Source organism: Juglans microcarpa x Juglans regia, chromosome 4D (assembly GCF_004785595.1).
Source record: "Juglans microcarpa x Juglans regia isolate MS1-56 chromosome 4D, Jm3101_v1.0, whole genome shotgun sequence".
Lineage (NCBI taxonomy): Eukaryota > Viridiplantae > Streptophyta > Magnoliopsida > Fagales > Juglandaceae > Juglans > Juglans microcarpa x Juglans regia.
This window is the reverse complement of record NC_054600.1, coordinates 7,784,701-7,811,965: the sequence shown is the minus strand read 5'-3', so window position 1 is coordinate 7,811,965 and position 27,265 is coordinate 7,784,701. Positions and strand designations below refer to the sequence as shown.

General features: G+C 38.5%; 1 protein-coding gene and 1 long non-coding RNA gene across 3 annotated transcripts; one reads left to right on the top strand and one right to left on the bottom strand.

Annotated features, from left to right (window-relative positions):
- Positions 1–993: 993 nt before the first annotated feature.
- Positions 994–1,453, top strand: LOC121258988. Its single transcript, XR_005939493.1, has 3 exons — positions 994–1,034; positions 1,137–1,202; positions 1,312–1,453. It is a non-coding gene; the product is annotated as an uncharacterized LOC121258988 (long non-coding RNA).
- A 20,710-nt stretch (positions 1,454–22,163) lies between these two features.
- LOC121260764 (GATA transcription factor 5) lies at positions 22,164–23,915 on the bottom strand. Of its 2 annotated transcripts, none has more exons than XM_041162777.1 (3): positions 23,643–23,915; positions 23,213–23,520; positions 22,164–23,104 (listed from the first exon to the last, which is right to left on the bottom strand). In XM_041162777.1, exons 2-3 carry the CDS (start codon positions 23,510–23,512, stop codon positions 22,427–22,429), a joined length of 978 nt encoding a protein of 325 aa, XP_041018711.1. In that variant the 5' UTR covers positions 23,513–23,520; positions 23,643–23,915; the 3' UTR covers positions 22,164–22,426. The 2 variants fall into 2 exon arrangements, with proteins under 2 accessions (XP_041018711.1, XP_041018710.1); XM_041162776.1 differs by having other exon boundaries at positions 23,213–23,524; positions 23,643–23,914.
- Between the last annotated feature and the right edge of the window lie 3,350 nt (positions 23,916–27,265).

The following is a 27,265-nucleotide window of genomic DNA, read 5'->3' as shown; positions in this document are numbered from 1 at the left end:
GGATAGGGCATAAAAGTTTTAAAAAGCATTTCAACAGCTAGGGGATGAAGATTTGGGATATGTTAAGAGCGTTGGGAGGATGATAATGAGGATGATGATGGTGTTAGTGAGTTGGGTAAATGAGAGGCATCCTAGTTAGGGTCTCCAACCATAGATGATTGGGATAAGAGTAGGTTGTTTGTAAAATTTCTAAAACTTTTTTACGATGCAACCTTGTGTTCTCGGGAGCCAACTATGTCACTTGCAACTATTTTGTATTTGAGCTAGTGACAATTCAAGCTGCAATTAATTTGGAATGTGTGGAAGGGTCTCATAATTTAAGGACAATGGAATTTAGTATGAAATCTAAATGTGAGAAGTATTGGAGAAATATTGAAAAAATGAGTCTTTTGTTATATGTTGGGTTGGTTCTTATCCTAGATATAAAATACGTTGTCTAGCATTTACTTTTGAAAGAATATATGAGGATAATAGTTCGAAAGTTCTTATGTTAGTGGATCAGGTTAAAGATGTCATGACTCATTTCTACGATTGTTATTGTGAAAATGACAAAAGCGATGTTGGGGCACAAGATAAAACTATGAGCTAATCAAGCGAGAGAAGGGCTAGTACTACAAGTTCAACAGTTGGGGTAGGTCAAGGTGATTTCAGATCATTTATCTATGAACAAATTAAGTAGCATTTGAAGTTGGAGAACTGTTTGGAGAGTAAGTCTGAACTGGAGAGGTATTTATTTGATAAGTGTGAAGAAGATGATGCGAAATTCAACTTGTTGACTTGCTGGAATGTTAACTCCATTAGATACCGCGTGCTTTCAAGAGTTGCGTTGGATGTTCTTGCAGTTTCGATATCTACAGTGGCCTCTGAGTCGGCTTTTAGCATAGCAGGTCGAGTACTTGATCTTTTTCGCAGTAGCCTATCTCCACTCATGGTAGAAGCTCTTACTTGTACACAAAATTGGCTTCGCTCTTCTACCCCGATTAACATTCACACTTTAATAGATGTTGTTGAGGAGTTTGAGAAATTTGATACAGGTTAGCATCATTCACATTTTCTTTAACTCTCTTTAAAATGTATATCATATTAGTAATTTGTTTTAATTATTATGCTTATTATTTTTTCTCCCTTTTGTGTAGAGCTCATGGAAGACGTAGGGAGTTCTTCAAGACCTACTTCTTTGGTTGGAGATGATTAAATTTAAGGTAGGTCAACTTATATAACATCTTTTCTTAAGTTTTTTTTTTCCATTTAATGTAATTACTAATTTTTTATTGGAATTAACTGCTTGATTTATTTTCATACAATTGCAAGGTTTGTTGAATGGAGTATTGGAGTTGGTGGCTTGGTGCATAGCTATTTGTTCTAGTTGTAAAGTTTTTTATTAGATGTTCTTGTAATTTGGACTTCTAATTTGGATTTTTAATTTGGACTTGTAATTTGTTAGACTTTTGGACTTGTAATTCTTTTTTTACTTTTGGACTTGTACTTTAGACTTTTGAATTTGGACTTATAATTTGTTGGACTTTTGGACTTCTAATTTAGACTTTTTGACTTATTTTATTCCATAACAGATTTTTCTTTCTATTGGAGATTTTTTTTTTCCAGTTTTTGTAGTAGTTATATTTATAGGCTTGTAGCAAATTTTTTTTTAGTAAAACAGATTTTTGAAAAACAGTTTTTAGTAAATTAGATTTTTTTTTTTATAAAGTAGATTTTTTTAGTAAAGCAAATTTTTGTAATAGTAACAGATTTTGGAATAAAAGTATAAAACATATTTTTTTAAAGCAGTTTTTGTTTTTATAAACAGATTTTTAATAACAAATTTCATTTAAAAAAACTAGAAAACTGGATCGGATCAGACTGGAAACTGGTAAAACCGGAAGTACTGGTTTAGGAGGGTAACTGGTGCATAATCGTTTTTGGAAAATGTAAAACCGGTACATACCGGTTCAGTCCTAAATTTTGTTTTAAACCAGACCGGACTGGACCGATTACAACCCAAAAAACATGCATAGTTCTGTTATGGCGACACGTACATTAGAAGTCAGCTTCCCATGAATTGCTACTGGCAAGAATTTCTGCAAAAATACGTGACAATCATGACTTTTCAATCCACTTATTTTTCATTCATCAGGGCTCATGCATCTATCGAGATTTGAAGCATAACCGTCTGGCAACTTCACACCTTGCAACCATTTGCAAAAGTCCATCCTCTCATCCCTTATCACCATAAAACATGCATGCAGTATAACCACCCTATTGCCTTTCACCCACAAATGAAAATTATGCTTAGTTCTCATTCTCTCAAGACCTTTCCACGTCTTAATTGTGGCATTCGTCTTTTTGTTAAAGTTTATAAATGTCTCTAGTATATTATCACAACTATTCTTCTCTATATGCATTTACATTTGAACTATGTCGCAAAATATATGACGACCAATATGGCAAGTAAAGAAAAATACTCTGGTTAGTACAATTTAATTCCGTTACGCCTTGTTTTCTCTTGTTCTTTCCTCAACTTTTACCAAAAATTGTTCGCTCGAAATTTCATTAATTGTTCCACTTTTTCTTCAAATCTTTGTATACATTCTTAATTACTTATTTGTTTTAATCTTAGTACAAATTATTAATTAGTTATTTTTTTTAATTTTAGTATAGATTATTAATTGGTTATTTGTCTTAATCTTAGTATAGATTATTAATTAGGTATAATCTATACTAAGATTAGTATTGTTTATTATATATTCATAATTAGTATTTTTTAATCTTAGTATAGATGATTAATTAGTTATTTGTTTTAATCTTAGTATAGATTATTAATTAGTTATTTTTTTAATCTTATTATATGTTATTAATTGCTTATTTGTTTTAATCTTAGTATACATTATTAATTACTTATTTGTTTTAATCTTAGTATTTATTATTAATTACGTATAATCTATTCTAAGATTAGTATTCTTTATTCTTTATTCATAATTAGTATTGTTTTAATTTCCTATCATTTCCTATCAAAATAATAATAATCATCACACAATAATCCCACAAATCACAATATAATCCCACACATCACAATATAATCACACAATAAATCACAACATAATCACAATATAATCACAATATAATCCAATAAATCACAATATAATTACAATATAATCCCACAAATCACAACAAAATTACAAAATAAATCAAAACATAAACACAATATAATACCACAAATCACAATATAATCCCTCAATTCACAATATAATCCAATAAATCACAACGTAATCACAATATAATCCAACAAATCACAATATAATCTCATAAATCCCAATATAATCCCAAACTAAATCACAACATAAACACAATATAATCCCACAAATCCCAATGTAATCTACTAAATCACAATACAAGTTTAGAAATATACCTAGCTAAAATCACAAACTTTTTATCTCACAACCTTCAACAAGCTCCAACAAATATTCCTTCAAAATAAACACAATATTAATTAGTTCAAAATAAACATAATAAATAAATAAACACAACAAATATTTCTTCAAAATAAACAAATCAAAATAAACAATACAATAACTACCTTCAATTTCACTCTTCCAATCTCTTTTTACATACCATACCGTAACGTTCAAACGTAACATTGTTGAGATGCGAATGTAGATGAAATTAGGTCCTTGTATATGCCATAGAATTTAAGCAAGAAAGGTCCCGCCAATTTTTTAAAAAACGTTTGCACTTAAATATTCCACGTTCGAACGTACCAAAATAACATTTGAATGTGGCACTATTGACATGCGAACGTAGTTGAAATTAGGTCCTCGTATATGCCATAAAATTAACATGGGAAAGGTCCTACCAGTTTTTTTAAAAAACGTTCAAACTTAATTATTACACGTTTAAATGTACCAAAATAACATTCGAACGTAACACTGTTGACATGCGAACATAGTTGAAATTAGATCCCCATATATGTCATAGAATTAATGCAAGAAAGGTCCTATCAATTTTTTTTTTGAAATGTTCAAACTTAATTACTTCAGGTTCGAACGTACCAAAATAGCATTCGGACGTAATTTTGTTGACATGTGAATGTAATTAATTAAGTTTCATGTATATGACATAGAATAAATGTTGTAAAGCTCCCACCATTTGTTTTATTAAGGTTCGAATATTTGTTATAACGTTCTAGCGTAAATCCTACCATGTTCAAACATTTATTTAATGTTCGAACGTTGTTTATATATTATAGTTATATAGTATATATAACATAATTATATAGTATAGTGATGTATATAGTATATATTATATGTTTATATAGTATAGTAATCTATATAGTTACTATAGTAAATTATATAGTATATAATAATCTATATAGTTAGTATAGTAATCTAATATAGTATATATGATTTCAAAAAAAAGTTTATAGCATATATAGTAATCTAGCATATGGTATATATAGTTTAATATAGTAATATAGTATATAGTATATAGTATATATAGTAAGTATAGTAATCTATATAGATAATATAGTACATATAATTAGTATAGTAATCTATATAGTTATTATAGTAATCTATATAGATAATATAGTATATATAGTATATATTAATACTATAGTAAATTATATAGTATATAGTAATCTATATAGTTAGTAACCTACAGAAAATGAAAATGAAGTATATTGTGAAGCTTGTGCTGATAAATCATGAAAAATCCGTTAGTCAGCCCATTTATGCTGAAAAGCTTTAAGGGTGGTCTCAGAGGTGTTCTCTCAAGTTCTTAATCTATATAGTTAATATAGTAATCTGTATAGTATATTATAATATGATTCTTTAACAAAGATAACCTATAGAAAAAGAAAATGAAGTATATTGGGAAGCTTATGTTGGTTAGCTATGAAAAACCTGTTGGTCAATCCATTTATGCTGAAGAGCTTTAAGGGTGGTCCCAGATGTATTCCCTCAAGTTCTTAATCTATATAGTTAGTATAGTAATCTATATAGTATATTATAATACGATTAGTATACATATTACTATATATTGTATTACTATATATACTAAGTCCATATATTATTACTCCAATCGTTGTATATCTAGAAAAATATACTATATATAATATTTACATATGAATATACTATATATAAAAAATTCATTTAATTTACGTTCGAATGTTTACAACACACGTTCGTATGGTACGAGAAAAAACATAATGTTTGAATGTATTAGTCGTAACATTCGCACGTTACTTGTATATATGTAGTGCGTCGAAATGTTGAACGACATTTCAACCCACATCCAAAATTCAAACCGTCCCACTCAGCCATCAAATTCGTCACACGCCGCTGTCAATCGCCACCACAACTGTCACATAAAATGTTAGTGTCCATCTCTCTCCCTTTTACTATGTTTTTTTAAAACATTTTTAGGGGGATTCGGTATGAACCGAACCCATTTAAGGTAGGATTTGTAACTTAATTTTCTAGCCACCATGAGTGGCCAATGGCCAAATGGACAACGTATATAGTCTACACTCTGTGTATATTTTATTTCTACGATGGTCATTATAAGATTAACGACTTATTTGAGGAAATCGGAAATAGCAGAGTCGACTCAGCCATTTATGAGTTTAATGTCCGAACGTCCCCTGGCAACATTTGAACGATCATCTGTACTCCGAACTGTTAGACAAGATATACATCACGTAACAGACTCTGAGGAGTCTAGAGCAGTTCCAAAAGTATTGTAGGAAGGTTAGGAGAAATAGCTGTCATTTTATCTAGTTGATGTTTATCTAGTTGTTGTAACATTTAAAATTTTGTATTTCAAATGCTTTACCTTATCTGTATATTCTCATATATCATTATAAATACAAAGACATACGTAGAGCTGAATTCAATTGAATCAACCATCTCAATTCTTTTAGCTTGGTATCAGAGCCCCTCTGGCTCATCCCACCCGATCCTCTATGGCCTCTTTAAGTACTTCCTCCCCTACTTTTGTTATTCCTAATATCACCTCATTGGTATCTGTCAAACTCGATGGAACCAATTATCTCAATTGGACTACTCAGTTCATTCCCGTACTCCGCCATGATCTCTTGAGCATTGTTGATGGCTCAGAACCTTGTCCTTCTCAGTTTCTTGTTAATGATACTGGGAAGACAACATCTGATCTCAATCCTACCTATTTACTATGGCAGAAAAAGGATCAATTCATTTAGGCATGGTTGAATGCCACATTAGCTGAGAAGGTCTTGTCTACGGTTTATGGACTGACCACCTCTCGACAAGTTTGGACCACCTTGGCAAACAGATTTGCCTCACACTCTCATTCTCGAATCTCACATCTCAAGAGACAGCTTCAAATTCTGAAGCAAGGGTCTCGTGGGACTTTTTAGTCATAATGTTTGAACGTATACCTGCATAAGTTTGAACGTTAAGTTAAATACATTCGAATGCACTAGCACGTTCCAACGTATTTACATGTAACGTTCAAATGTAACGTTTTGTGGGTCTTTTGACTTGTAACGTTCGAAAGTTATTACCTACATGTTCGAATGTTTTCCTTTTACGTTTGACCGTTAAGTTCTACGTTTGAACGTATTTAAGAACAGATTTAATTTGTTTCCCTTTATATATATGTATACTTTTATTTTTTCTTTTTACAGAATATGGCTCACCCTTTGACAACTAAACAGGAGAGGGAAGGAATTCAGGACACTTCTTGGATAGGCTATAGAATTGTTATGGCCAAACGCAAAGTGTATATCAACAAGTTCGACGAGCTATCATGGGAGGAGTAGAATCTGAGGTCCATCTTTATTTCTAGATGTTGGACCAACATCGGCGCACTAAGGGGGAGGATATACCCCTCCATGGTCCTCGAGTTTTACATAGAGATGTTGCCCATGCCTCAGGATGTATCATCTTACACTGTAACTGTACATTGTGTTCAATTCGAAGTTTCGACGAATGTCATTGCCAAGCTACTTGGGGTCCATCGTGTATCTGAGGCGTTGACTAGAGTAGATGCTTAGGCTGAGGACGCACTAGATGTAGGCACATCTGCATCATCTACTGGCCTAGTCGAATCTATGGCCAGAGATGTAGACTTGTCGGAGGGCTAAGGGACTGATCAGCCTCAAGATGATGATCGTGATGAGGATTTCTTCATCCTCACTAGGAGATATTGCACACCATTCGATAAGAAGAACACGTTCTCTCAGACGTTGTTGCTGCCATTTTCTGCATGTTACATCTCATAGTTACAACAAATGTGAGTCCTGTGGCACATAAGGACACTTTCAGTCGGACTCGCGCACAGTTCCTCATACGAGTGACACATAGAGAGCCCATCGACTTGCCACTGGGGATATTTGAGAGGATCCATTATGAGCGAGCATCATCTCTAGTAACAACCTACCATATTGGGTGATCATTATTCAGCTATTACTGAACCGAATAGTGCCATCCCAAGCAGATGAGTAGTTGACTAAGCAGATGAACTCCCTAAACATGACCTCACAAAGTTAGAGCATTGGAAAAGGAATGGACATTGCTCGGTGTGAGCCTAGGCCTACACCACACTGTTTTCAATCTCGTACCGTACCGGCCGGTACGACCGATATTTGCCGTACCGGCCGCTGGGCCGGTATAGGTACCATATATGTTTCGTACCAGCCCAAATACCAACCTCAATTTTGGCCTTCAATTTTTTTTTTCATTTTTTCAAACTACAAGCTTATTTTTTTACCTCAAATTCAGACTAGGCTATTTATAATTTATATATATGTATTTATATATAATTTCTTTATATATAAACTATTATTTTGGAATATAATTTATATATATATGTTTATATATAATTTATTCATATATTGACTATGCCGAAACGGTACACGAAACGGTACCGGTATCGAAATATTTCGTTCCAGTGCCTTGACAGATACGGTTTCTGGTACGGTATTCAAAACATTGTTACACCAGATCTTGTTCTTTCGACCCAGACTAGGGCCGGTGTTGCTCCCCATAGTGGGAGTATTAGTCAACAGCCAATGGGTACATTTGCAGGAGATGCATGCCCTACTTGACTCGATGCGCAGCCTACTTGGGCTGATGCGACAGTCTTACATATTACTGTACACATCGATCGACAGATCAGGTCAGTACAACAGAGTGTCACCGATGTTGGTCATCGCTTAGATATCCTAAACGAAAAGGCCAACACATTGACAGAAGAATTTCATACATTTGTAAACAACTCGTTATGAGCTTTGATGTACTTTTATCGTATTTTATATTTATATTTTAATATGTTTCATTTTGTATACTTTATGTAATGAACAATATCATTTAATATATCTAATATTTTTGTATTTCTATTCTCAGTCTTTTTTAATTTGAAATTCCATTTTTAAATTTAAAACAGTTCAGTTCGAACGTTAATGACTATCGTTTGAACATAAACTAAATCGTTCAAACGAATAACTTACATGTTCGCACGTAAGTGGGCTTAACGTTCAAACGTAACATTTTATACGTTCGCATGTACTCAATCCAAAGCGATATCATCTGAGTTATGTTTGAACGAAATATTATTATATTTCGAACGTATAACCATTTCTTGTCCACCTTTAGAGACATTTTCCTGTAACCGTCACAAAAAATGATTTTCGATGACAATTTCAAGACTGTTACAAATTCAAAACCGTCACAAAAACTCAATTGTGTTATAGTGCACTCTATCTTAAGCATGAGAATTGACGTATAGCATTCACTTAGTAATTAATGATTTTATATTAATACACCTTGCATCAAAAACATGCCCGCCTACACCATAAAATTATGAGAAATTCTATATGAAAGCTTTACATCACACAGTTTCACGTGATCAATAAGTAATTTGTCATTGCTTACATTCTATCTTAATGTTTAAATATGTATGTGTTTAAATAGAATGACAAAAATGACAAATTACATGTTGGTTAAGAAGAAGTATATGGTGTAAAGTTTCTTTATAGCATTTCTTTAACATTATATATCAGGATATTGTGCTTTCAAGTTGATGTTAAAAGCTGAAAAAACCTTAAATGTTTTAAAGTGATGAGGATAGACCTAAATATGAAGTGTTGGTAAAAAGAAGAAAGAAAGAAATGCCACGAGTAGATTGCATGCAAAGCATCTCTTCTTGCATATGCAAATTGAGTTTTTTTTTTTTTTTTAAATAATGTAAATTCGAAAATAGAAGAGAGGTGGGGTGTTCCAATTAAAAATCCTATTTTAGAAAAAACACAGTGTAAGGGGATTCCCTCCCCACCCCCCCCCCCCTCCCCCACCCCCTACCAAGCCCAAGAAGCCTGAGCATAAAAGCGAAGTAAGGTCAAAAGCCCAACCCAGGGTAAATAGTCCCTAACCCGACCCACGGAAAATCTCATTTGAACACAACCTGTAGGAAGAGCGGTGTTGCAGGGGATGAGACTCATCAGTCTAAGGACCCCTCGAGCAGTGTCCAGTCCTCAAGTACCTGCTCGCAAAGCAGTCATGATATACAGGGAGCCATTGATCTACTAACAGAGAATGCATGAACGGACTAGAGGTGAGATAGACTGAGAAAATGAGGTTGGACAACCACAATGTATTAATGACTCCACCACCCGGACAGCACACCATATTAATGATGATGTCGCAAGAGCCACGCCACGATTATGACAGAAGAAACAGTACAGAAAATGCGGACTTCATGGGAGCAGGCATGGTCTGCCCCCAGACATGTAGTATAAATAACATATCTCAGGTACGATAATATCTCTCAGATCCCTAAACTCCTTCACTTATTTACAAACTTCCAAGAAATATTTACTAACTTTAGCATCAGAGGTTACCCAGCCCCTAAGCTGCCCCCTCAAAGATGCAGTCTTTTCTCCCTTTTGCAGGCCAGTTTTCGAAGACCTGAGTTGTTGGAACTTGGCCCAAAGGTGTACGAAACATGATGTTAACAGTGGCGCTGTCTATGAGATCGTAAAAGGATAGACCTAAATATGAAGTGTTGGTAAAAAGAAGAAAGAAAGAAAAGCCACGAGTAGATTGCATGGAGAGCATCTCTTCTTGTAGATGCAAATTGAGTTTTTTTTCTAAATAATGTAAATTCGAAAATAGAAGAGAGGTGGGGTGTTCCAATTAAAAATCTTATTTTGGAAAACACAGTGTAAGGGGATTCCCTCCACACCCCCCCTCCCCCACCGCCTACCAAGCCCAAGAAGCCTGAGCATAAAAGCGAAGTAAGGTCAAAAGCCCAACCCAGGGTAAATAGTCCCTAACCCGACCCACGGAAAAGCTCATCTGAACACAACCTGTAGGATGAGCGGTGTTGCAGGGGATGAGACTCATCAGTCTAAGGACCCCTCGAGCAGCATCCAGTCCTCAAGAACCCGCTCGCAAAGCAGTCATGATATACAGGGAGCCATTGATCTACTAACAGAGAATGCATGAACTGACTAGAGGTGAGATAGACTGAGAAAAGGAGGTTGGACAACCACAATGTATTAACGACTCCACCACCAGGACAGCACACCATATTAATGATGATGTCGCAAGAGCCACGCCATGATTATGACACAAGAAACAGTACAGAAAACGCGGACTTCATGGGAGCAGGCATGGTCGGCCCCCAGACATATAGTACAAATAACATATCTCAGGTACGATAATATCTCTCTGATCCCTAAACTCCTTCACTTATTTACAAACTTCCAAGAAATATTTACTAACTTTAGCATCAGAGGTTACCCAGCCCCTAAGCTGCCCCCTCAAAGATGCAATCTTTTCTCCCTTTTGCAGGCCAGTTTTCGAAGACCTGAGTTGTTGGAACTTGGCCCAAAGGTGTGCGAAACATGATGTTAACAATGGCGCTATCTGTGAGATCGTAAAAGGATAGACCTAAATATGAAGTGTTGGTAAAAAGAAGAAAGAAAGAAAAGCCACGAGTAGATTACATGGAGAGCATCTCTTCTTGTAGATGCAAATTGAGTTTTTTTTCTAAATAATGTAAATTCGAAAATAGAAGAGAGGTGGGGTGTTCCAATTAAAAATCTTATTTTGGAAAACACAGTGTAAGGGGATTCCCTCCCCACCCCCCCCTCTCCCCCACCCCCTACCAAGCCCAAGAAGCCTGAGCATAAAAGAGAAGTAAGGTCAAAAGCCCAACCCAGGGTAAATAGTTCCTAACCCGACCCACGGAAAAGCTCATCTGAACACAACCTGTAGGAAGAGCGGTGTTGCAGGGGATGAGACTCATCAGTCTAAGGACCCCTCAAGCAGTGTCCAGTCCTCAAGTACCCGCTCGCAAAGCAGTCATGATATACAGGGAGCCATTGATCTACCAACAGAGAATGCATGAACGGACTAGAGCTGAGATAGACTAAGAAAATGAGGTTGGACAACCACAATGTATTAATGACTCCACCACCCGGACCGCACACCATATTAATGATGATGTCGCAAGAGCCACGCCACGATTATGACACAAGAAACGGTACAGAAAACGCGGTCTTCATGGGGGCAGGCATGGTCTGCCCCCATACAATTAGTATAAATAACATATCTCAGGTACGATAATATCTCTCTGATCCATAAACTCCTTCAAATATTTACAAACTTCCAAGAAATATTTACTAACTTTAGCATCAGAGGTTACCCAGCCCCTAAGCTGCCTCCTCAAAGATGCAGTCTTTCCTCCCTTTTGCAGGCCAGTTTTCGAAGACCTGAGTTGTTGGAACTTGGCCCAAAGGTGTGCGAAACATGATGTTAACAGTGGCGCTGTCTGTGAGAACGTAAAAGGATAGACCTATATATGAAGTGTTGGTAAAAAGAAGAAAGAAAGAAAAGCCACGAATAGATTGCATGGAGAGCATCTCTTCTTGTAGATGCAAATTGAGTTTTTTTTCTAAATAATGTAAATTCGAAAATAGAAGAGAGGTGGGGTGTTCCAATTAAAAATCTTATTTTGGAAAACACAGTGTAAGGGGATTCCCTCCCCACCCCCCCTTCCCCCACCCCCTACCAAGCCCAAGAAGCCTGAGCATAAAAGCAAAGTAAGGTCAAAAGCCCAACCCAGGGTAAATAGTCCCTAACCCGACCCACGGAAAAGCTCATCTGAACACAACCTGTAGGATGAGCGGTGTTGCAGGGGATGAGACTCATCAGTCTAAGGACCCCTCGAGCAGTGTCCAGTCCTCAAGTACCCGCTCGCAAAACAGTCATTATATATAGGGAGCCATTGATCTACTAACAGAGAATGCATGAACGGACTAGAGGCGAGATAGACTGAGAAAAGGAGGTTGGACAACCACAATGTATTAATGACTCCACCACCCGGACAGCACACCATATTAATGATGATGTCGCAAGAGCCACGCCACGATTATGACACAAGAAACAGTACAGGAAACGCGGACTTCATGGGAGTAGGCATGGTCTTCCCCCAGACATATAGTATAAATAACATATCTCAGGTACGATAATATCTCTCTGATCCCTAAACTCCTTCACTTATTTACAAACTTCCAAGAAATATTTACTAACTTTAGCATCAGAGGTTACCCAGCCCCTAAGCTGCCCCCTCAAAGATGCAGTCTTTTCTCCCTTTTGCAGGCCAGTTTTCGAAGACCTGAGTTGTTGGAACTTGGCCCAATGGTGTGCGAAACATGATGTTAACAGTGGCGCTGTCTGTGAGATCGTAAAAGGATAGACCTAAATATGAAGTGTTGGTAAAAAGAAGAAAGAAAGAAAAGCCACGAGTAGATTGCATGGAGAGCATCTCTTCTTGTAGATGCAAATTGAGTTTTTTTTCTAAATAATGTAAATTCGAAAATAGAAGAGAGGTGGGGTGTTCGAATTAAAAATCTTATTTTGGAAAACACAGTGTAAGGGGATTCCCCCCCCCCCCCCCCCCCCCCCCACACCAAGCCCAAAAAGCCTGAGCATAAAAGCGAAGCAAGGTCAAAAGCCCAGCCCAGGGTAAATAGTCCCAAACCTGGCCCACAGAAAAGCTCCTCTGAACACAACCTGTAGGAAGAGTGGTGTTGTAGGGGATGAGACTCGTCGGTCTAAGGACCCCTCGAGCAGTGTCCAGTCCTCAAGTGCCCGCTCGCAAAGCAGTCATGATATACAGGGAGCCATTGATCTATTGACAGAGAATGCATGAACGGACCAGAGGTGAGACAGACTAAGAGAAGAAGGTTGGAGAACCACGATGCATTGATGACTCCACCACCCGGGCAGCACGCCATATTAATGACGTTGTCGCAAGAGTCGAGCCGCATTTAAAAATTCTGACACAAGAAACAGCACGAGAAATGCGGACTTCATGGGAGCAGGCACGGTCTGCCCCCAAACACATAGTACAAATAACATATCTCAGATACGAGAATATCTCTCAAAGCTACAGTCTTTTCTCCCTTTTGCAGGCCAGTTTTCTAAGACTTGAGTTGTCAGAGCTTGGCTCAAAGGTGTGCAAAACACGATGTTAATAGTGAAGCCGTTTGTGGGATCGTAATAGATCTTGCGTGTCTTTCTCATGCCTGCGACAACCCGTTCCGAACAACTCAGGAGAGACATAGGAGATGCTATGAAAGTAAGGTTTAAGACTATGGAGGAATGGATAGCAAAACTAACTAGCAAAGTACAAACACTCTGCAAGGAGAATGAGAAGTTCAGAAAACCCCAACAGGAGCAGGATGGCGGGGTAGGATCTAGTGACACTGAGCACGTGGGATCTCGAAACACGCAAGCGGGACTTAACAAGGAAGAGGAATAGAAGAATATGCAGGACGAGCTCCACAGCCTCAAAGGAAAATATGAAGAGATAGTAAGGATGGTGGGTACATCATTAACGATAGACCAGTTGCTCACAAGCTTGGGTCTACCCTATACTGAAGAAGTAATGGCGGTGCCTTTACACCAAAGTTTCGAGTCTCCACTATGGACATATATGATGGAGGAAGGGACCCCCTTAAGCACCTGAAAACATTTAGAGCTCACATGACGTTGCATGGCTTCCTTGGAGAAGTAGCTTGTAGGGCATTTCTGCTAACCCTAAAAGGGTCGGCAGGTGCATGGTTCGGGTCACAAGCAGTTCATACCTATGTTAGTGGACAGCATCGATGAGCTGGCCAGACTGTTCCTAATCCAGTTCATGTCCAGTTAAAGGAGGGGGCGCCCAGCTACGTATCTCCTCACCATCAAACAAACAGAGGATGAAAGCCTGAAGTCATACCTATGTCGGTTCAACAAAGAGTGCATGACCACCGACAATCAAGATGAGAAAATAACTTTGGCAGCGCTCGTGGGGGGAGTTTGGCCATGGTCTCAGTTTATGGCAGAGCTGGCCAACAGAACTCCCGCGACATTTTTATGGACCAAGCCGACAACTTCTTCAATGCAGAGGAAACTTTTTGAGTATTGACGGAGCCACGAAGGAAGGAAGTGGAGCGTGCCAAAAAGAGGGTGAAGGTCCCAACCAAGGCCAAGCCCCACGGAAAATGGGAGAAGGGCTCCCAAGAAAAGAGGCGGGAAGAAGTCCCGACAAAGGGGCCCAGATGATGATATGACCAGCTCACATAAAAAAGAATACGATCAGGGGACAACACGCCACTACTGCACACACCATCAATCCACCTCACACAATACGAAAGACTGCTTCTCCCCGCAAAGGAAGAGGGAATATGCACAGCAGCAGAAGCAACGACACTCCTTGGCCCGAAGACTAGAGCAAGAGAGAAAGGGAAGGTTGAGAGAAAGCAGTCAGGACCGAGGCAACCGGAACAGGTAGGCAAACAGCCCTCAACAGCGATCGATGATAAGGGAATCGCCGCCAGATCGCCGCTAAAGCAGAAATTCAAACTATAGCTGGAAGATTCGCAAGCGGGGGTATTATCACCTCAAGTAAGAAGGCACATGCCAGACGGGCCCAGTACCACGAGGTGTAGTTGGTTGAGTATTATCCCGCCAAACAGCGGAGGGGTGACCCTACCTCGACAATCTCATTTTTGGAGGCTAATGAAGAAGGGGTCCTGTACCCCCACGACAACACACTAATGGTCACTATGCTTGTTGCCAACTTCACCACCTACAGAATCCTCATCGATAATGGAAGTTCTGCAGACATCCTGTTTTGGGAAGCTTTCGAAAGAATGGGCATAGAGGCCGCCCGACTGCAGCCTGCCCCCATGCCTTTAAAAGGTTTCTCCAGAAGCATTGTCCAACTTGTGGGGACAATCACGCTATTCGTCATCGTGGGAAGTAGCCCTAGCACAACCCCTATCATGATCAACTTTCTGCTAGTGAAAACTCTGTCTTCGTACAACGCCATTATCGGGAGGCCCACCCTCAACACCTTAAGGGCTGTCACATCGACCTACCACCTCAGGATGAAGTTCTCGACTCCCTAGGGACTGGAGGAAATTCGAGGAGAGCAGCTCTTAGCAAGAGAATGCAAGGTCTAGAAGCTAAGATGGAAGGATGGAGGGCCCGCCTTGGACTACATTACCAAGATAGAATAGGTCGGGTATACCACCAAAGGAGCCATGGCAAACCTCCATCCACAACTTGCTCTGCCGGTCTCAAAGGGGCAAGGGGCGGTGCACGACTTTAGGATGAAGGATAGATGACGACCTCCCCAGCTTGAGATTTCGTTTTCCTTAATTTTGTAATACCTCTTCATCCAACATGTACTTTATTTATATTTAATGAAAATGTGGCTTTTTTGGACAATGCAAAACATCCACTTAACACTTTCTTATTACCAGTAAAACATCAACAAAAAAAAAAAAAAAGGGATGCGGCTAATGAAGTCTACGACAACAAGGTCATTAACAAATTATCTCCTCGCAGGGCACCATAGGGAAAGGCAGGCCTAAGGGCTGCCTCGTCCCTCCCCTGGTAGAGTGTGGGTCAACCTTCGGCGACCCGAAAATAAAGACTTACCTTCCTTGCGGACATCAACAAGCAAGTGCGGGTCCAATCACGGATTGCCAGAAGAACGAACCTCTTTGAAGGACACTATAGAGAAAGGTTGGCTCAAATGTGGCCTTATCCCTCTCGTAACGGAGAGCGGGACAGCCTCACGGCTCCTCAGATAAATTACCCTGACCTCCGCCACAACGAAGAGTGGGATCAGCACCAGCTTGACCCAACACTTACCTTTCCTGTGATATCAACTAGCAGGAGCGGGTCCAGTCTCAAACTGCCCGAACAACATACCTCCTGTGGGAGAAAGGGGGAGAACAAGGCCGAAGGCTGTTCCACCCCTCCATGTTGGAGATCGGGTTATGCCCCCCCTGAAACCCAAACAGCTTACCCCAACTTCTATCATGGTGAAGAACGGCCAGCTATATCGCTGCCCGAATTTACCTCCTCACGGGATACCACAGGGAAAGGTAGGCCCTAATGTTGCCTTATCCATCTCATGATGGAGTGCGGGTTTGGCCCTTGCGGTAACTCGAATCAATGTTTTGAATACCGTACCGGACGCCGTACCGGTCAAGGCACTAGAACGAAATATTTCGGTACCGGTACCGTTTCGGGATAGCGTTTCGGGATAGTCGATATATGAATAAATTATATATATAAATATATATAAAAATTATATTCTAAAATAATAGTCTATATATAAATAAATTATATATAAATACATATATATATATAAATTATAAATAGTCTAATCTAAATTGGGGGTTAAAAAATAAGCTTATAGTTTGAAAAAATGAAAAAAAAAAAAAAAAACACAGACCGAAATATTAGCCGGTACCGACCGAAATATAGGCCGGTACAGGCCGAAATTCAGGCCGGTACGACCGGTACCGGCCGGTATTTGGCCGGTACGGAACAGATATAGTACATGTACTGGCCGGACGGCCGAAACGAAAAATTTCGGCCGTACCGGCCGGTTCGGTACGAAATTTAAAACACTAACTCGAATACTTACCCTAACCTCCACTGAGAGGGAAGAGTGGGTCCAGTGCCAGCCTGACCCAAAATGTTACATTCCCCTTTGATGTCAACGAGCGAGAGCGGGACTAGTAACAGAGGCCTGAACAACTTACCTCTCTACGAGACCCTATAAGGAAAGGTAAGCCTAAAGGCCGCCTTATCTCTCCTGTAGAAAAGAGAGGGCCCTACTCGTGGCAGCCCGAAAAAATTTACCCTGACTCCTATCACAGTGGAAGAGCGAACTGCCCCAACAGCTGTCCAAAGAAGTTACCTTATTGAGGAACGAAAAGGGGTAGGCTAATTTGAGGTAACCTTACCTCTCCCTGATGGAGTGCAGGCCAAGTCTACGGACTGCCCAAATAATGAAGTAAAGGACGAGGACATCGCTAGCACAAGCGACGGCAACGCAGGACGTCAAGACAAGCATCGTCAACAAGCACCATGCGGCATAGGCGGGAGAACCCAGGTTTACAACATTAATTCTTATAACGAGAAGTCGGGCTTAAGGTTGCCTTGGCTCCTCACAGTTACACGACCAACAAAAGTATGACAAGAAAAATACAGAAAGAGCCTACACCACAAGCAAAGTCATGAAGCCTCGAAAATACGCGTTAGAAAGACGAACACACAGCTAAGGCTGACAAAAAGAGCACAAACCGGGAGCCCGCCAACAGACAGGGTCGTCAAGTGTTGACCAAGCACTGGTGGGGTGGGTTGCAGGAAACGCCGTGTGGTGAACCCTTGCAACCGAAATCCACCCAAGTCATCCCTTAAAAAAAGGAAGAGATATAGCGAGAAGAATGCATAAACCATATAGCCAGGTACAATCAATGAAAAATGATTTTATTGATTACTGAGAGCTACAAGGAACAAATTACATCATAAAGTAGTAGAGCTACAAAGAATAAATTACATCATAAAGCCACAGAACTACAAGGACCAAATTATATCATAAAGCCGCAGAACTACAAGTACCAAATTACATCATAAAGCCGCAGAACTACAAGGACCTAGACCACATGCAGAACTACATCATAGGGCCACCCTAGTGGAATGACCCTTTGCATCGACAGCACCCTCATCAGGGCCAGGAACTTCGAATGAGGCAGACTCTGGTGCTTGGTAAGTGAGAGCCAAGGAGGCCAGCATAGATTTGGTGGTAGTTGAGTGCCATCTGTTGCCCCCAAACAACAACCCAGTATCAACGAAGCCCCCACTAGAAACATTGGGTTGAACAAATTTTTTGGAGGCCATCACCGCCAGAGTACAAAGTAGCAAAGAAGATTGGTCGGATGAAAGAAAAATTGAGAAAGCTAAAATAACAGGGTAATGACAGCATAGTGGGAGGAAACCACGCCCCTGTCCCATGTTATATAAGGAGAAAGTGAAGGTTAGGCTCTCACAACATCATGGCAACAGAAGGAATACGTGCCACTTCGAATTCCGGGAATGCAGTCTACGAAGCGACGCCAACACGGAAAGCCGCCTGACAGGCTAATTAATGAACTTTAAAAGACATTATGAAAAGGTGAGCCCATCAAGGAAGGTAGGAATGTTGCCAAAAACACTAATTAGCTGGAGCCTCCCAGGGCTTCAGAGCGGCATAATAAGGATCTCGGCCTTAGTAGAAAGGCGGGGTCGGATAATGAAAGAATTTCCACTGTACTCGCCCGGTGAGAATTGGCAGGGTCACTGTAAGGGGATTTTCCCCCACCAAGCTCAAAAAGCCTGAGTATAATAGAAAAGTAAGATCAAAAGCTCAGCCCAGGATAAATAGTCCATAACTTGGCCCACAGGAAAGCTCCTATGAACACAATCTGTAGGAAGAGTGGTACTGCAGGGATGGGACTCGTCGGTCTAAAGACCCCTCGAGTAGTGTCCAGTCCTCAAGTACCCACCCGTATAGTAAGCATGATATATGGGGAGCCATTGATCTATTGACAAAGAAGGCATGCACGGACCAGAGGTGAGACAGATTGAAAGAATGAGGTCGAAGAACCACGTAACATTAATGACTCCACTACCTAGGCAACACGCCACATTAATGATGTCGTCGCAAGAGTCACGCTGCATTTAAAGGTTCTAACACAAGGAACAGTACGGGGAATGCAGACTTCATGGGAGCAGGCATGATCTACCCCCAGACATATGGTATAAATAACAGATCCCAAGTACGAGAATATCTCTCTAATCCCTAGACTCCTTCACTTATTTATAAACTTCCAAGAAATATTTACTAACTTTGACATCGAAGGTTACCCGGTCCCTCGGCTACCCTCTCAAAGCCGCAGTCTTTTCTCCTTTTTGCATATCTATTTTCGAAGACCTGAGTTGTCGGATATTGACCCAAAGGTGTGCGAAACACGACTTTAAAACACATCACATTAAATAAAAATTGAGAAATAAACAATGAATCTAGCTAGGCACATGTTGTCTGGCCAAGCCAATGTGAGAACCATTATAAAGGGTGATTATATGTACTGTACCGAGTGGACTATGGAGCTAAGGATTGAGGTGCATTCAATTGAGATCTCACTTCCTCTTCCTCTGGATCCTCTGCTAAGAAAAGTAGGAACATGGTTAGATAGTTGAGATCGAATGGTCTAAATTGTTAGTCATACCAAAAACTCACCCATGCTCCAACAGGGATGGAGTGGATAGGATAGATCTGAAAAGATCTAATTAGAGACTAAGATTAAAGAATCCATAGGTGGCGTGCAAGTGGCCTTGAAACCCTCAAAATTATGATGAGTGTGTGAGACTCACACCACCCAGCAGGCGGCACATGAGACTCATGTCATGTTTATGTATTGGTGATGTTTCAAGCTAGGTTTTGAAGATCTACGGTCAACGTACGCAATCCTGCCATGAATGCATCTTCTATCGCGAGAAGACAATAATAGATTTGACAAGTGGGATGAGATATAAAATTCTCATCTCATCGTTATAATTTTTTAAAAAATTATAATGCAAAAAAAAATGACCTTTGGGCCTTCAAGAAAAGGAGAGAAGCGTTACTCAATCCGATGATTAGGTAGGGTTTTGTGGAATTCAAGAGAGAACGTAGGGAATTTAGAGAGGGCGGGGGGAGATGCTTAGTTTTGTAATAAATGCATATATATTACACTTTTTGTTCCTTTTTCGCTACACTGATAATAGTAAAAGTCTCATTGTAATCCTCACCAACAACGGATTACCTATATATACCACCATTCTCTGGGTAAGAACTTCTCCAGTTTTCCCAAGAAATTCTCACTTATCAGTGACTTCAAAAGAGAACTAACTTGATCTTCGTGAGTTTCATTATGCATTCTTGGCTAATGTGAAGTAGAAAGAGTGACTTAGCTTTTGAAACCGAGTTTCTGTGTCATTGTACCGTCCAGATGAGATGCAAGGATCTTCACACTAGTTTTTCCTCATGAACATATTCCCAGCAACACACGGACTTCAATGAACAAATGCTTCACAAACCCCAACATCAATACAAGTTTGATTTTACAAATTTGATTACTATCAAATCTATTACGTACATCTGCGTAAGTGCAACTGTCAAAGGCAGAGACAATATTGAGGAGTGAACTTGTCGACAGTTTAGAATAAAAATATAAAAATGGAAGCAGAGAAATGGACCATGAAATGGAGCATTGATTGGAAACCCATGTCTCATCCTTCTCGCCTCACATCCACTCTGTTATTTTATTACCTCTCCTCTATTTATTCTTTCATTATGTTAGGGTTACAAATTTTTTTATCATTTACAAAATAATGTGTAATTTTAAATGGCATAGATACTCAATGTCACAATATCATAATAAAATAACTAGAAACCGAATGTGTTCAACCACACCAATTAACCCATGACATGAATAGACGCCATTCTCTTAGGCTTGGTTTGGATAGTGAAACTATCTCAACTCATTTCATCTCATCTAATCATTACAACTTTCTCAAATTTTTAAATAAAATACAATAAACAATTCAATCTTTTCAAATTTTAAAATAAAAATAATATTAAAAAATAATATTTTATTTAATTTTCTTCTCGTCTCAACTCACTATCCAAATCAGGCTTGAGATGAAAACCGACCACTCAAAGGAGACGATTCAGCCACCGGCAAGGAATCATATATCCCATTATGTGAGATAGAATACAATCTCACCCACATGGTTGGCTCCCAAACAACCCGTCATAGTAATTGACCCCATTCATAAGGGTGGTTGGCCATCTCAAAGAGGCCGGACTGTTGGAGTGAGTGGCAACCCTCTAAATTTGAGTTTTGCTAGGTATAATTATTTTTACATATTTTTTGTACATTTTATAAATATGATTAGTTGCGTCAATTTTTTTTAATATGTAGTTAATCACATCAATAAAATACATAAAGCGTACATAAAAATGACTGTACAGGAAATTTTTATTTTTTATATGATATACATAATAATTATTTGACAGTAACCACACACACAGATATATATATATATATATATATATATTAATCATTATATAGAGTGCCTTTCGAATTTGGTCAAAAGGGATATTGGATGGTCCAAAACAGCATCAAAACCCATATTACGTTGGAATCGAAGAAAGGGGCCAGTGGCTGAACAACCGGACATAATCACAAGTGCACAAGGCTCTCTCACTTTGGAGTTCGGAAATAACGAAGCACAAACAGTTTCCAGTGGTGGGGTTTCTAGGTACACCAATTACCTAAGCCACATGCATACATACACATCTTCACCCACGATGTCTTTGCTTTCCAACGGCCATACCAACTAAAGATTGAACTCTTTACATCTCCCTCAAAATCTCTCTCCTACCATTAATGTCTCTTCTTTTTCTTTTGAATAAACTTTAAATATCATGTATAAATATTTTAGATAATAATAAATTAAGTAATAAATATTGTATAATTTACTTTATATATTTATCTTAACTCCCTAACCGCTAGTATTATTTCTGAATATGATTATCAATTAATTATAGTATTACAGCGTCAAGCCATAATGTACGAAATTTACATTACTTAAATGATAATATTTAAATTTTAAAATTTATCATCTAAATCAAATATTTTACTAAATATAATAAATTTTTTAAAAAATTCAATTTGAATTCTCAACTAAAAAATATATTGTCCTAACAAATCATTTATAAATAAAAGGGGTAACAATTTCTCTCTCAAATACCAATATAGGAATGGATATAATATCTGAAGAAAAAGAAAACAAAGAAAGAAAGTTACATATTGAAGTCTCCCTAATTAAGTTACAACTTACATTCCTTGAAGTAAAACATTCTAACTCACCCACCATGGAAAGAATATACACTAACTATGGCCCGTTCGAACCCGGTTCACTCTGTGTCTCCGGTTCTTCTCCTAATCTTCTCCCTTTCCCTAAATTTTTGTTTTTTAACGAGATTTTTTTTTTTTTAGAGTTTTTTCTCAAAAACTGGACACCGCAGGGACAGCCAAATCGGACTGGGTCACGCCCGGCGACTCCTTCTTCCGCCGCATCTCCAGCACTTTCCGGTGATGATTGGAGTGCAGTTCGTTTGAGAAAGTCGGACTACAAGCGGGCCTATATTCGGGCAGGAGCCGACCGGACTTAAACCGGACCCCACAAGCGTTGCACAGCGTCTTCGCTCCGAGCGGACCTGTTCTCCACTGTGGTGTCTTCTGGACACCGCAATGGCTGCACCGCCTCGGTAGCTGGGCCCCAACAGAGACTGACGCCGGCTCCCCCGGCGTCGTTTTTTTCTTCTGCTTCTTCGCTGGTGGTTTTTCCCCCGAATAAACTGTCTCGACCGGTCCCGCCTTCTGGGCCGCCGTGGGGTATATGAGCCAAGCACTTGAAGGGGACGAGGAAGAGGTCGAGGAGGTTGAACTCGAGGACGACTCGGGCAGCGACGGGGACCTAAGGGACCAAACTCGGCCTCCGGTTCTCGTGCGCTTGCTTCTAGCCTTAGCTGGAACAGGAGTCTTGAAACACGGCTTTACCAGTTCCGGTTCCGGCCCTTCGTTCTTAGGCTTTTCCGTTAAACTTCCGGCTGGGTAAGGAGTGCAGAATTCGGGAAAAGAATCCTCGACAAACAGCCATTCCAGGTTCGCTAAATCATCGGTCTGTTCAGAAAGACGATACCTTGGGTCAATAACTACCATGAAACTCCTTTAAAAAAAAAACCGTCCGTTTGTATTTTAAGAGACAAGGGTTAAAAGAAAGGGAAGTACCGGAACGCTGAGTTCGGAGCCAAACTCGTCTTTGTTGGAATTTTGGTGGTCCTGTTGATGGGAAACAGAGACAAAGCCCTTATCTTCTTCCTCTTGTTCCTCTTCTTCTTCTGCCGGCTCTTCCTTCACAAACCCATCTTCATTAGACAAGTCTAGGAGCTCGTCCACAAAAAAATCGTCGCAACCCACGCCATTTTGCCCATTTCCAGGCGACAAATCCTGGAAAACCAACTGTGGGGTCGATTTCACCGTCATTTCCTTCCTAAAACTGGTCTTCAACGCAGCTTCCACGCATTCCATTTCCGTCTCTGCCTACAGACCACACACACACACAGAAAATCTAAATCATTTATAAAAACCAAAAAAGAAACGACTTCATCAGAAAAAAACCCAAAACTTTCTTCCAGTTTCTCCATCCCAGAAACCGTACCTGAATACAAGGATACTTTGAGAAAGGAACAGAGGTGGGAAGGATGGAGCAACTGAATGTATGGTGGAATTGCGAGAAAAGGGGGTGGGGAGTTCGGGAAAGCATTGAATGAGGGCTGAAAGCGTCCGTAGACCTTACAAAAAGTGCCTTCTCTCTCACGCTCGAAGTTTACTGCGTTTTTTTCCCCTCTACTGTGTGTAATTTATACTCGGATAATAAACGTATTTAACATGGGCGGTTTCTGCAGGCTCTGTTTCTGTACAAAATGGAAGGCCAACTCGGACCATATCCACAGCTTGCTACCAAATTTATGAATCTTCCCTTCCCTTTAAAAAAAAAGAAAAAGGAAAAAAAACATAAAGAGTTTTACTTTGTTGGATATGGTGTTGTCCGTCCTACCAAAAAACAATGTTAGTGACCACCTAGGAAACTGCCACCTTATCTACTTTTTTATTTTTTTCTTTGGTACTTTTCTTATGAGTGTAAGTGATTTTTGCCCGTTTCTCTTGACTAACTCGTAAATAAATTTACGTGATTGGCCTACCGCCTTGATCGCCGCTGGCTTTGGTTGTTCACCACTTTCATGATTTCCTTGATTTCCCCCGCTCACTCTTTTCCTTTTCTTTTCCTTTTTCTTTTTCTTTGCGTTATTAATACTAAAAAGGCAAAGCAAAAGTTGCAGAAATAGTATCTCTATCTCTCTCTTTATCATTGGTATTTTTGGATTTACTAACTTTCTTATATACTGCAAAAATGGTAATACATTATCATATACTTTCTTTCTTCCTCTCGCTCTAGATTTCCCGCTCCCCCTGATTTCCACTCCCCACCCTTTTCATTTTCCGGCTTCTCCTCCCCCAATATTCACACCTGTTTAATTAGTAGTTATCTTGGATACATTCTTTTTATTTTTTAGTTTTTTTGTGAAATATTTCTTTGCATGCCCTTCCTTTACTTCTGTATTGTTCCCGCCACCATTGAAGACATCGTGCCATGCATCAAGCAGCTCCACCATGTCCAGCTCCTCCATCGCCACTGTTTTTTCGGCCAACAACCCGTGCATGCACTGATCTTTCTTATCTCTCTTTGTGTTAATCCTTAATATCAACCAACATTCACAACATTATATTGATTATGGATTTTAGTTTCAGCATCACATGATTAAGCTATCCTAAAAGAAATCTTGTATTGAACAATTATATTAGTCATATATTGTTGAAAAGTTTTTTGGATCTTTAGTATGGACGATAATGTTACAAACTCTCCTAAAATTTAAGTGAAATTAAGATTCTTATTTTAATATTGTCTCTGTTAATTAATATATTCAAGCCCTTGAGTGTTCTAAGGGATTGCATTAATTAGTCATTTTTCTCTTTTTTAATTGTATAATATTTTCAAAAGGGGTTAAAATCTGCTTTGGAAAAGATATATGGGTCATTATGTAAACATGATATCAACCATCTACTTAATTTATATATATATGTTCAACAACCCATTAATGAGATCAACTTTTTTACACCTAAAAAACATATTCTAGAATAGAACAATTTGGTTGTATTTTTCGAACATTAATTTTCAAGATTCAGTATAAATCTACACTGTTAGAGATGCTTTTATCGTTGATTGCAGAAAGAAATATTCTATAGTACTTAATGCAAATTATTAAGGTAACAGAAATTTGAAGGATTCTAACCAGCTAGTTAGCTCTATTGATCATTGAGGGTGAAGAAGTTTCTGTGATTTCTTTTTGGTTTGAAATCAAACTGTACATCCACGCTACAAGAAAATTACTTATTTGTGATTAGTTATTTCTTGTAAAAATGACTATTTCTTGTTAAAATTAATCTGTTTTCATCGTAAATAGTCATTCTCGTCACAAATAATCCGTCACAACTGCTCGTTTTTCTTGTAGCGCATCATTGCTAAAAACTAATAAAGGAGTTTAACCTGATCACACACCAATATTGACAATAGCTGGTGACGACCACATGTTTGTGCATATGGGTCATGGTTAGTATGGACGTGTGTGTGTTGATGTTGCTATAAAAACGATATATTTTTTATTCAATAACCTTTTCTAGTTGACTCACGTTTGTATATGACTCAGATTTGAGAAATTCCTTCAATAGCTTGCGATGATCAGAAGAATTTATCGCTATATAGTTGTATTAACTTCATTTTATATCCCATTCCAAGGTGTAAGATCAATATAATTGGTGAGGCAAAACTAAACTAATTAAGATACCAAGACCTGCAGCCACCATGGTGGCTACATTTGTACATGTGTAGGAGATTCTTCAGGTATAAACAATCACTCTCATTCTAATTATATTACGTAAAACTGAGGAGAGAATTAGCATGCATGGTCCTTAATATTCTGTCTTTGGTATGAATTTACCATCAAATAAGATCACGATGATCAAGTGCTGCTTTTGATCTGCCTTTTCATTTCCTTTGCTTCCTATTGTTTTTAACTTTTCTTTCAGACCAACCAAATTCAAGAATGTTTTCTTTCAAGAAATTAAAAAAAAATAAAAAAGAAAATTCTTTCGATAATATTCATGCAATCATGATGAATAAAGTTTGGAGACACGACATGGCTTAGAAGCAAAGGGAGGTAAAAGTCATACGAATCCATGACATCGGGCCAGCTTTTGTCTCCAAGTCACCCAACTCAAATGATTCCTCTCTCCAACTCGACAAACCTTGATTATCATGTAGTTTTTGTAAAGCTCTATTTATTGGCTACTAATCTACTCGATCTGAATTAAAGTACCACTTTTTTCATCAAAGCACACGCACATCACGTGTTCTAGGTAGGGTTTTATTTTATTTTATTTTTTGTACTAAGGGTATCCTAAATTATTTATTTTGATTTTGAGAAATACTTTAGTTACAAAATGATTACATAAAAACAATCCCACAAATTTAGATGGTTTGATGTGATTCGTCAAATTGTAAAGTTATTTTTATTATAAAATATAACTAACGAATCAAATGAAGTCACGCCAGCATTGTTTTTGTATAATTTCTTTGTGGATGTAGCAGTCATCTTTGATTTTCTTTAAAATGTATCAGATCAAGTCAAGCTTGAGATTATTTTCAAGAAAATTACTATACAAATGAGCTTCATACGCGTTTATTAAGATTCGACTTGTCATTTGAACTTTAACATAGGTTAATGTCATTAAGTTTCAAATTATTGTTAATGAACGCAAACCATTAATTACTAACTAGCGCGTGAGAATGCCTTTCAAGATGTATATAAATAGAGTTTCTCCTCAATTTTTTTTTCTAATCAAGCTTGCATATTTATAAATAAGATGTTTAAATTATAGAATAAAGAGGGTCTTTGTCACTATCAATAAGTACAATACTAGAAGGTAAAATAGTTATTGGTATGCGACTAATCATACTGTTGGTTGCAGCTCATTGTGCCACAGAATGTGTAAATCGATTTTGAGATTGATTTATTTTTTTAAAATATCATCGATGATAAAGGTCGATAATAAAAACAGGAGCAAAGGAAAGAGAAGGATAGTCAAATAGATAGGTATGTTTCATTGTTTGGGTTTTTGGGGATTTCAATATTTGAGTGGTTTGTTTTTACCCATATATTATTA